This window comes from Hemibagrus wyckioides, linkage group LG26 (assembly GCF_019097595.1).
Source record: "Hemibagrus wyckioides isolate EC202008001 linkage group LG26, SWU_Hwy_1.0, whole genome shotgun sequence".
Lineage (NCBI taxonomy): Eukaryota > Metazoa > Chordata > Actinopteri > Siluriformes > Bagridae > Hemibagrus > Hemibagrus wyckioides.
The window spans coordinates 284,156-296,655 of NC_080735.1; the positions used below are offsets into that span (position 1 = coordinate 284,156).

The following is a 12,500-nucleotide window of genomic DNA, read 5'->3' on the forward strand; positions in this document are numbered from 1 at the left end:
GACACAGCTCGAGATCAGAACTGTGTCTAATCATAAAACTCTCCAGTTTCAGACAGACTCCGCCCCCTGTGTTGGACTCTCCCCTAGATTCTGAAGTCTGTAGTGATGTCTCTGATGTCCTTCTGCTTCCTGTATTACAGTTTACTCAACTATAATAAATATAATCTGAGACCCAACAATCAAACGTCTGGATAAATTTGAATAGACATTTTCTGAGACAGAGTGAAGATCGAGAGACTGTGAAAGATGAAAGATCAGATGATTCACTGGGATCATAAGCGGTGTTTACACGGCTATACAGAGCGACTTCACTGCGGCTCTCTTCTGCGTTCAGCTGCATGGCCCTCATTTGTTTTGCACTATAACCAAATAAACGCCTGCAATTAAATTTATTATCAAAGTCCAGCACATCTTATTGACCAAAGGCTTTTATTTCTGGCAGGAAAACGTTGATATTAAAAGCTCTGAGCACGGCCAGTAAAGAGGAAAGCATCTGCTATAAAACCCTAAACTGGTATAAACCACACCATATTCCAGCTCCAGTTCTCCACATGGCCTGCTTTTACTTATTTTTCATGAACAAATCATATTTTATCTGCATTTATACAATACAGAAGGTAAATATCACCAAATTCTAAAACTTTTGGAGTCACTAGAACAATTTATTATTAGCTAATGCGCCTAATAACATATCCCACACCTCTAACAATAAAAACATCAGAAATCCATCATCTAGCTTCGTCTTATTAAGAATTCTATACAATAAGTTTAATACAATTCCAGCTGGTTTCTACTGAGTGACTGTTAACTCAGCCATAATGGTTACCAATTTGTTTATTGTTTTTTTTTTCTTGATGCCCCGCCTACAGCAGACATGTCTGATGATTATAAATGTAGTGAAGACAATAAATGAGAGAACAGACAGCAGGAACAGTACAACATCTACAGAGTGGTAAGAATACCAGGGCATTTTGTAGGACTCTGTTCGTAGGTGAGCTGCACCTCCATGCCTCATCAGATACTCGATCCAGAACACAGCATTGTCTAATGGTTTTATTGGGACATCTCTGTGGAGTCTGGAGAGTCTCTGCATATTTTCCCGGTATGAAGGGTCATGGAGAACTTCTTTCAAGGTTAAAAGGAAGGAGTCCTTGTCCACAGTTGCAAAGTTCACATTCTTGGCCACTCCCTTCACCCTCATTTTTGCAAGATTGTCAGGCTGATCCCAGACGAGTCCAAAACCAATGATAGGAACTCCATGATAGATAGCTTCCTGAATTCCATTGGTTCCACCATGAGCCACAAACACTCTGGTCTTAGGGTGGCCAAGGAGATCATTTTGGGGCATCCAGTCCATTATTAAGGTATTGTTCCCTACTGTGGAAGGTCTTTCCCCTTTATATCTCCAGATAACTTTTTGTGGAAGTTCTGCAAAAGCCTCAGCTATTAAATTGGCTACATCATGAGGAAGCTGACCAACCATCGTTCCCAGAGACATGACAATGACACCGTGGTCACCTGAGCTCTGGACAAAGTCCTCGAGATGCTGTGGAAGAGGTTTGGATGGTTTGCAGTGGAAACCACCCATGTAGATGACGTTTGGCATGGTAGGACGTGGAAATTCAAAGACAAAATCAACTCTGAACAGCCACAAATCTGCTGCTTGTATTAATTCAAAATAGTTTACTCCTGGACCAAGTAGCTGATTACACACATCATTGTATTGTGAAATTATAAAATAATTAATCTGTAATTCAGTTACCACGTACATGACCACGTTCACCACTCTCTCAAAAAAGCTCATGTGGTCTGACAGCTCTAACATTGGCAGAGGAACATAAGAAAGTGGTGATGGAGCGATTGCAAAATGTCCCTCATGATGTACAGTCCAGCGAACATTGAAGATAATAGGCAGGTGGAGATAATGACCTACAACAACACCACTCATAAAGGCGGGGTCAGTAAGAAACACATCATATTTGGCATCTCTTAAAGACTGGATCAGTTCCTGGTCTCCAGTCATGCTGATCAACATTTTTTTCTCTCTTTCCACCAGTTCACCCACTGTGTCCCACATCTCCTTCTCGAGTTTTAAACGAGCCCATGTGGAACCTTCTCTCATAATTTCCAAGTACCTGCCCACAGTATTCCAGATAAAATCTTGCTCAAAAAGGGCCGACTTTCCTAAAGTGATGGAAGTGTAGAGTGGAGATGTTTCTTCAATGTACCAGCTGTCTGAAGATCGTATGACTGTAATGTTGTGACCTTTGGTATGAAGAGCCTCAATCAAGATTTTCATATTGATCCAGTGGCTGCCATCCACAGGGAAGACCAGTATCTTCCCAGTATAGACTGAGGCTACCAGCAGGCTGAGCAAGACCAGGCCAGAGCTTTGCATTTTTAGTCCATTCATTGCAGCACCTACAGTAATGAACAGAACGATAGAGATAAGTACATTAAGAGATACAAGACTCTTTATTATTGATTTGACTCTAACAGCAAACTATTACTTGTGGGTGTGATGGGTCAAACCTCAAGCTGGCTTCGAACCTAAGCTAAGACTTTTAAAATTGCTGTTCACCACCACCACCACCATCACCACCATCATCAACACCACCACCAACACCATCACCACGACCACCATCACCACCATCACCACCATCATCACCACCATCACCACCATCATCACCACCATCACCACCATCACCACCACCATCACCACCACCATCAACACCACCACCAACACCATCCCCACGACCACCATCACCACCATCATCACCACCATCACCACCATCACCACCATCATCACCACGACCACCATCACCACCATCATCACCACCACCACCACCATCACCACCATCATCACCACCATCACCACCATCACCACCATCATCACCACCACCACCACCATCACCACCATGATCAACACCACCACCAACACCATCACCACGACCACCATCACCACCATCATCACCACCATCTCCACCATCACCACGACCACCATCACCACCATCATCACCACCATCTCCACCATCATCACCATCATCACCACCATCACCACCAACACCACCATCATCACCACGACCACCATCACCACCATCATCACCACCACCACCACCATCACCACCATCATCACCACCATCTCCACCATCACCACGACCACCATCACCACCATCATCACCACCATCTCCACCATCATCACCATCATCACCACCATCACCACCAACACCACCATCATCACCACGACCACCATCACCACCATCATCACCACCATCTCCACCATCATCACCATCATCACCACCATCACCACCATCACCACCATCATCACCACCATCATCACCACCATCATCACCACCACCACCACCATCACCACCATCATCACCACCATCACCAACAACAACACTGTCCATCCAGTCTGACAGCGTTTGAGTTTAACAAAGCTTAACAAAAACCTAGTCTTCTGATGATGTTAGAAGTAAAGGATTTATTTTTATATCACTGTGAAGAGGCTCTCCAAAACATCTGCTGAAAAAAATGTTGGAAAATGACTTCTCTATTGCTTAATGAAATAAACACTACATTCCTGTACACTTTTTATACGACCCCCCCCCACACAATTATACTTAAACACATAAATTGATGTATTGATTAAACTCAAACCACAACTGAGATTAAAGATCTGTAAATGGTACAAAATAAAATATAACCTCATTGCCGACTAAAAATGATTTGAATTTTAATGAAGTACAAACTAAATTGTAAAAGTTTGATCAAAGACATTTAATAATAATCATTTAAAATGCTCATTCCCTTAGGTAGACTGTATTTTTCTTATCATACAGTAGATAGATAGTAAAATGCTAATTGTATGAACACAAATTTATCATGGATAAAGTTATTACATGGAGGAACATAAATCAATTCACTTAGAAAGAAAATCCATTATTCAATAATCAAATGAAATGAAACATTCAGACATACCACAGACACGATCCCATAAACCAAATAAGTTCTTTTAAATCTGTGTGTGTGTGTGTGTGTGTATGGGGGGTGGGGGGTGGAGTCAGTGTGTGTGTGGGTGAAAGAGTTAAAAGAGCAGAGAGCATTTACTTCAGAAATCCCAGATTAATGAATGACTCTTACTCTATTATCTCCTGGTGTCCATGAAGATTGTTCTGAAGTCCATGGTCAGAATTGTTCTGGACTAAAGACCGGTCTGTGTTCTGCTCAAAGTCACCCAGCTTGGGTTTAAAAGCAGTGGTCTAGACAGGGTTTAAACACCATCTTTGAAGCTTACACTCAGCTTCAGAGGGTTAAAGTACATGCAGGTGATTTTACACATCTGAATGTGGAGCTCAGGAAACTCACTTCATTAGGAAGGGAACCCGAGTCTGAATACCAGGAACCTTCCTTACTTCTGGACTTAAATCTCCATCTCTGAATAACGGCCCTTAGTGAAAAGCCCAGGTTCAAGCTTTTTATTTATTCTCTGAGGAATCGTGTACATAACTGTTAAAATAGCAATAGTGCCTTTACAGAGAACACATACATTATAAGGCCAAAAGTATTTACACCCTGAACATGACACCCATATATTTTTCTTCTGAAACTGTTTCCCCGGAATTGAACATACACAGTTGTATAGAATGACTGTCTAATGCTCCCTTCACTGGAATTAAGAAGCCCAAACGTTCCAGCATGACCACAGCAGGTCCAGAGCCCTGACCTCAACCCCACTGAACATATTTGGGATGAAATAGGACACTAATATGGGTATGATGGTCATGGGTGCACAAACTTTTGGCCATATCATGTATAATAAATATTCTATTCTATTCTATTCTATTCTATTCTATTCTATTCTATTCTATTCTAACCAGATCATGTTAGCCCTATACTTTAGGTGAGTTCTCTAATATTTTTAAGCAAAGTGTACTGTTGTTTATTGGGTTTTTTTCTTGATGCCCCGCCTACAGCAGACATGTCTGATGATTATAAATGTAGTGAAGACAATAAATGAGAGAACAGACAGCAGGAACAGTACAACATCTACAGAGTGGTAAGAATACCAGGGCATTTTGTAGGACTCTGTTCGTAGGTGAGCTGCACCTCCATGCCTCATCAGATACTCGATCCAGAACACAGCATTGTCTAATGGTTTTATTGGGACATCTCTGTGGAGTCTGGAGAGTCTCTGCATATTTTCCCGGTATGAAGGGTCATGGAGAACTTCTTTCAAGGTTAAAAGGAAGGAGTCCTTGTCCACAGTTGCAAAGTTCACATTCTTGGCCACTCCCTTCACCCTCATTTTTGCAAGATTGTCAGGCTGATCCCAGACGAGTCCAAAACCAATGATAGGAACTCCATGATAGATAGCTTCCTGAATTCCATTGGTTCCACCATGAGCCACAAACACTCTGGTCTTAGGGTGGCCAAGGAGATCATTTTGGGGCATCCAGTCCATTATTAAGGTATTGTTCCCTACTGTGGAAGGTCTTTCCCCTTTATATCTCCAGATAACTTTTTGTGGAAGCTCTGCAAAAGCCTCAGCTATTAAATTGGCTACATCATGAGGAAGCTGACCAACCAAAGTTCCCAGAGACATGACAATGACACCGTGGTCACCCGAGCTCTGGACAAAGTCCTCGAGATGCTGTGGAAGAGGTTTGGATGGTTTGCAGTGGAAACCACCCATGTAGATGACGTTTGGCATGGTAGGACGTGGAAATTCAAAGACAAAATCAACTCTGAACAGCCACAAATCTGCTGCTTGTATTAATTCAAAATAGTTTACTCCTGGACCAAGTAGCTGATTACACACATCATTGTATATTGAATCCATAAAATACATAACCTGTAATCTAGTTACCACGTACATGACCACGTTCACCACTCTCTCAAAAAAGCTCATGTGGTCTGACAGCTCTAACATTGGCAGAGGAACATAAGAAAGTGGTGATGGAGCGATTGTAAAATGTCCCTCATTATTTATGGTCCAGCGAACATTGAAGACAAGAGGCAGGTGGAGATAATGGCTTAGAATTGTGCCACTCATTACAACAGGGTCAGTAAGAAACACATCATATTTGGCATTTCTCAAAGACTGGATCAGTTCCTGGTCTTCAATCATGCTGATCATCATTCTTCTCTCTTTCTCAAACATTTCAACTGATTGGTCCCACATCTCCTTCTCAAGTTTCAGTCGAGCCCATGTGGAACCTTCTCTCATAATCTCCAAGAGCCTACTTATAACATTCTGAATGAATTCTTTATCAAAATTCCCTGCAATTGGTAAAGTGATGGAAGTGTAGAGTGGAGATGTTTCTTCAATGTACCAGCTGTCTGAAGATCGTATGACTGTAATGTTGTGACCTTTGGTATGAAGAGCCTCAATCAAGATTTTCATATTGATCCAGTGGCTGCCATCCACAGGGAAGACCAGTATCTTCCCAGTATAGACTGAGGCTACCAGCAGGCTGAGCAAGACCAGGCCAGAGCTTTGCATTTTTAGTCCATTCATTGCAGCACCTACAGTAATGAACAGAACGATAGAGATAAGTACATTAAGAGATAAAAGTGTCTGTAGAGATTCATGGACAGGTTTTCCTCCAACAGCCAATAATCTGTTATTGAAAAAAATACATTTAAATTCTCATGTGTTGTAAAAGCAAACAGGTTCTCTGATGAGTGAAAAAAAATATGGCTTTGGTACAAAGCACTGCATTTGGTAGAAAACCAGCACTACCATAACCCTGGGAAGAACACTTTAGGTGGTGGGGACAGTTTTCATCAGACTGGGAACCTGGTCAGGTGTCACACATGTAGAGGTGGATAGTCTCCTGGAAGCAGCTGAACCTCCCTGTACGTTTATGCCAATGATGACTGAGAGCCTTGGATGACGGTTTGTTCAAAGACGTTCTACGTGCTTACAAAAACGTCATCTTAGCAAGTGAGATGTTCATGAATATAGTCCCAAGATATTTCTCCTTGTTAAAACATCATTTCTGTGGTGTATGTGATCAAAATGTATGTGATGAAAACATTTTTGTCTCAGTAGCTGAGTCTGAGCTGATTCCTTATAAAGTGCAGAGCTTATAGAATCCCACTTTTGAGCCATGGACACTGAAATCAAAGAACAAAGAACAATTTCCCTTTGATTCACGTCTGAAGAGTACCAAAACTCATTTCTAGCTTCAGATGGCCTTAGCTGGGCAGTGTAGCCAGACTTGCTGGCCTCTGCATTTGGTGGTGGAGACATAATCATGTGGCCAGTCCAGCAATCAGTACGCGAGCACACAAGTCACAAGGTCATCACCAGTGTCCTTGCATCAAACAGTGACATAGTCATTTGGGTGACAGCACAAGGAAGAAGCATATATACATCATGGTTTATATTTATACTTTTGCAAAAGAGATGGTCAGAGACAGTCATGACATGCCGAGAACAGAGAGCCATTTGCTTTTGCCTGGCCAAGACCATATCTATCAAGCACTCCATTCCAGATCCTGTTGTACTTCCTCAACCATGGCATTGTCACTGAGCAAGATGATTTCATAAAGCACTTTATCTGGTGATTTACATAACCAGTCCTTCATTCTCAGATGGTAATAGATGCTGCATATGCAATAAGAAGTGTGGCAGATGTGGTAATAGATGTGGCAAATCTTTTCTTGCTTTGGGGGATACACCTTCAGTGATGCCTACTGATATTTCACTCAGGCTTGGGAGAAGTATGTTTTCGATTGCTAGACCCACCCCATGAAGATGTCCACTAGCAAGGAATCCTTTCCACATAAAGTTAGGGCTAACCCTAAACCAGTGCTTTCCTTTTTAGGGAGCTGTCAGGAAATCTTTCTGTAACTCAAATAAACTTGCTTTACAAATGTGGTGAGCAGAAAAGCATCTCAGCCTGCACAAAGCATCAAACCTTGATGTTTATGGGATACAACAACAGAAGACCACATCAGGTTCCTCTCCTCTTCTTGTCTGAGAGGAGTAGAACATGATCTGGTCTTCTGCTGTTGTAGCTCATCCACCTGAAGCTATGTTCACACCTGCAGTAAATTTATCACCACAAGTCACCAGTCACTGAACTATGAAGCTGCTAGTAGAAGGAGATCAGCAATTTCTGAAATACTCAAGCCAGTCCATCTGGAGCCATGATCTATGCCATTAGCAAAGTCACAGAGATCAGTTTTTCCTCATTCTAATGTTTCATGTGAACATTAACTGAAGCTCTTGTATCTACATGTTTATTTGCATTGCACTGCTGCTACACGTTTAGCTGATGAGATAACGGCATGAGCGTTCAGGTGGACTTTGATGGTGAGTGTAGGCCACCTCTTCCCACCAGCTAGGCTGAGCAGTGTTGTGCTTAAATAGGGCTGTTCAGTCACATAGCAATCAACCTGACACAGCCTCAATTCCAGCTGCTAGTGACCCCATATACACCATGCCCCTGACATGCAGGAGCCTGACTACAAGCTTCCGGTTAATTCACACCTGCCTCCGCTGCCAGACACCCCACTGTTATCAGACTTTTACAGGTTGGTTCCATGACCATCTCCTGTGTGATGAGAATATTAGAGTGCCCAAGGGGAGCATGTTTTACAGAATCACTGTCCTCTTGAGAAGATTAGATTAGTCAAAGATGACCAGCACCAACTGCAGACAGCTGATGGTTCCTTAGATGTGTGTAGTGTCTGCATTGCTACTCTCTTAGGGTGTGTCCCCCAGCCAAAGGTCTTCTTAGACTCATCCTCAAAGCAGTGAAGCAGTGGTTAGGCCTGCAGACCACCCCTGGGGGAGGGAGGAGGTGACTGGCCACCAGGGCTAAACTCCAGTCAAAGCTAAACCACAGATAAATGCAGTCTATCCAAAAACCTGAACAATGACTGATTGTAATTGGTGGTCAGGTTGTTTTGAGCCACGCCTGGACTCAGGGCTTCAGTGGGGTGGAATGGAGTGTAGTGGGGTGAGTTTCATACAGAAAAAAAAAACACATTTAAACAATTATTGGACAGTGTGCTCTTTGTTTGTCCCTCTTGGAAGCACAGATTTTTCTTCATGATGATTGGTAGAGCTTTAAAAGGCGTGGAACCTCATAACCAGCTGCCAATCACAGAAAAGGGAATGAACACGACCGGGGAATGAGTATAACACCCAGAGCTGCAGGACTGGTGTAATGTGTTAAAATAATATTGTAATAAAGGGCAATATAAATGTTTTGATGAAATTCAAAGATTATTCACGTTCATGTCTGACATCGCTAGTTGTCGCTTCCTCCTTCAGCTAGCTTTTTGGTAGGAAAACCACTAATATTGAGCTGATTAAGACTTTTTTGTTGCTCATACCAAAGAGGAGAGAGTGAAGCTAGACCAGTGTCCAGGATTTTCATTAAAAAGCCAGATTATTTTAACCTTTTTGTCAGTTTCTGTACAGTGTTTATTATTAGTCTGAGGTTATATGGAGTGTCTGCTGTACATGTCCCTGTGAATGAGCTGTTACTATAGACACATATATTCTATAAATTAAATAGTAGAAATCCTATATAAAGTCTGTTTTAGTTTCATTATTTAACACCACAACATATGTAAAAATAAAAGGGGATAAATGCCAACACAAAGCTCTGCATAAAATATATGACTGTACATGACTGGAGATCTGAAGGTGTTGATTAAAAAGCTTTACTACAGCCGAGATAAATGATATGAAATTTAACGTAGCCTCGTTGCAGACTGAGAATGATGAATGATAATCTAATAATTATCGTCATTGGAAATGATCAATCCCCCAGGTGCACTGTATTTTCATTAAAAACTGATGCAAAATTACATTAACACAAATTCATAACAGATAAAGTTATTACAGGAACGGCCCACAAATCAATTCATTCCTTTCTAAATGTATTACTCCACAATATAATCCAATCATCAAGCAGACGTACCATAGACGTAATCCCACGAGCTACAGAAGATCACTGAAGTGTGTGTGTGTGTGTGTGAGAGAGCAAAGAGCATTCAGTTCAAGGAGCTGGATTAATGAGTGACTCTTACTGCAGTGAGAGCTTTCAGCTGGTCAGATGGAGATACTGTGAGGACAGGAAACAGTCCAGAGCGGTGATGTGAGCAGATAAACTGCTGAAAGTTCTGGCTGTTGTAAAGATTTCTTCACGTACATCATTTACACTTGTTCTTTACCTTCTTCTTGTTTGATGTTAATGAGTAGCCCAGTGTTTACTCAACCACTCCCACCGTTATCAGTTCATCATTTCACAAGAAAATATCACACAGCCGTTCTGTGATGACCTTCACCTCACTTTCGTGAAATGAAGAAAAACAAGTTTGTGTGTCAAAAGTCTCATCATGAACCTTTCCCAGAGGAACAGCCTGCTGTAGATTCTTCTAGAAGCTCTGCTGTTGCTGTTATTAGTGTTCTTCATTTAGTGTCCTTCCAACATCTCTCAGCACTGAGCAGAGTAGAGGTCAGCGGCTCCTGGTGGCATAGGTGTGCTCAGGACATGTGCTGACCAACTGGCACAAGTCTTCACTGACATTCTGGACCTGTTACTGGCCCAGGCCACTGTTCCCACATGTCTGAAAACTACAACTATCATCCCAGTCCCTGAGCAGAGTGTCTGAATGATTTCCACCTGGTTGCACTCACCCCCATCATTATGAAGTGCTTATCTGGTTCTAAGTCACCTCATAGCGAGTCTCCCACATACACTGGACCCACAGCAGTCCAGCTACCATCTGAACAGGTCACCAGAGGACACCATTTCCACTGCTCTTCATCTAACTCTCACCCACCTGGATAATAACAACACATTTATTGTTATACATTACATTGCTGTTCATTGATTCAGCTCTGCATCTAATGCAGTCTTCCCCCATAAATCTCTCTATCTATCTATCTATCTATCTATCTATCTATCTATCTATCTATCTATCTATCTATCTATCTATCTTCTGTGGTTCTCAGCAGTTTGTGCAACGCTTTCTGATAAACCCTCTGTTGTTGGTTAAACTTTCAACCTTTAAACCTTTAAGCTCCAAGGTGACAAGTGAAAACTTAATCCTGAAGTTCACTGCATTATTCGTTTATCTTCAGTAAGCGCTTTATCCAGGTCAGGGTCAGGGTAGATCCGGAGGCTGTCCTGGGAACACAGCAGGAACGCAGCAGGAACGCATCAGGAATGTTCTCCCTGAAGAGCTATTATCTGCTCGAACACACCTGTCGTCCAGATCTCGATAATGACCACGGCTTCAAAGAACGGACAAATCCAGCGTCATTGTTAATAATCCCATCCAGTTAGCTCACTATTCCACGTGTGAATAACAAGCGGGAATCAAACGGAGTGTAAATGAATGACTTCTGGAAAAGTTGCATCAACTTCACATGAGATAAATTACACACGTTTTTTCCACACTTTTCACTCTATTGATAATTAATACATTTTTAAAATCATCCAATTCCGCATGTGATTCTTTACACATTATTTCTACATCTATTTTTTTTTACGGTTGTTGAGAAGTGCAAATCAGTATAAAAAATCCAAAAACACAAGGACAAATCAGACAAAACGTGGAAAAGGTAGGAATAGTGTGTGATTGGAATTCTGACCTCTAACTGGACAAGACATCGGCCACTCAGGATATAGAGGAAGGTGTATTTAACTTCATTTCTTCTACATGTGTGGAGTTCTGCCTTCACTTTAAACCATTTTAAAATCTTTTGATGTTTCCAGGTCAGTATTTAGATGTGAATATTTTCTCTGCTAATTAATAAAAACGATTCCTTGCTTATCGAATGAAGGGGATGTGATTCTTCACACACATATAAACATTTTCCTAACATGATCATATTATTCTCATAATCAAGTGAAATAATTGATTTTTGGGATCAGATGCTCTCATTTCATTTCCTCTTCTCCTGCTGAGCTTCAGTTCAGTTTTGCTCCAAAAAAAAGTTTTCCCCCCCATTAGAGTCTTTTTTCTTCGAGATCTTTTACACACACACACACACACACACACACACACACATACATACACACACACACCCCTACTCTTTCTGTCTGAACTACAATAAGAATAGAATAGGAGGGAAAACGTATTAATATACATTATTTGAATTCATGATTCATTCATGCTCTTTATTCAAACTGTATCCATTATTAATTCTCCCTTAAAACCCACTCTGCGGCTGTGGTGTGACTGATACACTTTCTTCTGACCCTCTCTCTCTTCCTCCCTCACATTCGCGCTCTGTCATTCCGTATCATTAACACAAAGAGAATTTAATGATTTCACGTCAATTAAGTGAAGCTCCGAGAATTTCATGGAATAAATGACAAAGGTAATTTTTCCCCTCCTGCTCATTAATCCTGAAGAAAGCAGAAGCGTATCTGTAAAAATCTGTAAAAAATTAGCTCTGGACTTATCGAAGGAGAGTGATGAGTGTGAGCTGCTGCTTTTTTCTTCTTCCTCCTTCTTTGTTG

At 41.5% G+C, this 12,500-nt stretch overlaps 3 protein-coding genes across 4 annotated transcripts in view; 1 reads left to right on the forward strand and 2 right to left on the reverse strand.

Annotated features, from left to right (window-relative positions):
- Positions 1 to 12,500, forward strand: part of elfn1b (extracellular leucine-rich repeat and fibronectin type III domain containing 1b) — a 94,784-nt gene that overhangs the window by 48,302 nt on the left and 33,982 nt on the right. The gene's annotated exons all lie outside the window — the stretch shown is intronic.
- On the reverse strand, positions 791 to 2,413 carry LOC131347266 (UDP-glucuronosyltransferase 2C1-like). Its single transcript, XM_058381248.1, has one exon. It carries the CDS (start codon positions 2,411 to 2,413, stop codon positions 791 to 793), a length of 1,623 nt encoding a protein of 540 aa, XP_058237231.1.
- On the reverse strand, positions 4,943 to 10,195 carry LOC131347042 (UDP-glucuronosyltransferase 2C1-like). 2 transcript variants are annotated; one of them, XM_058380883.1, is made up of 2 exons: positions 10,057 to 10,195; positions 4,943 to 6,528 (listed from the first exon to the last, which is right to left on the reverse strand). In XM_058380883.1, the coding sequence occupies exon 2, from the start codon at positions 6,518 to 6,520 to the stop codon at positions 4,943 to 4,945; it is 1,578 nt and encodes a 525-aa protein (XP_058236866.1). In that variant the 5' UTR covers positions 6,521 to 6,528; positions 10,057 to 10,195. The 2 variants fall into 2 exon arrangements, with proteins under 2 accessions (XP_058236866.1, XP_058236865.1); XM_058380882.1 differs by having other exon boundaries at positions 9,948 to 10,085.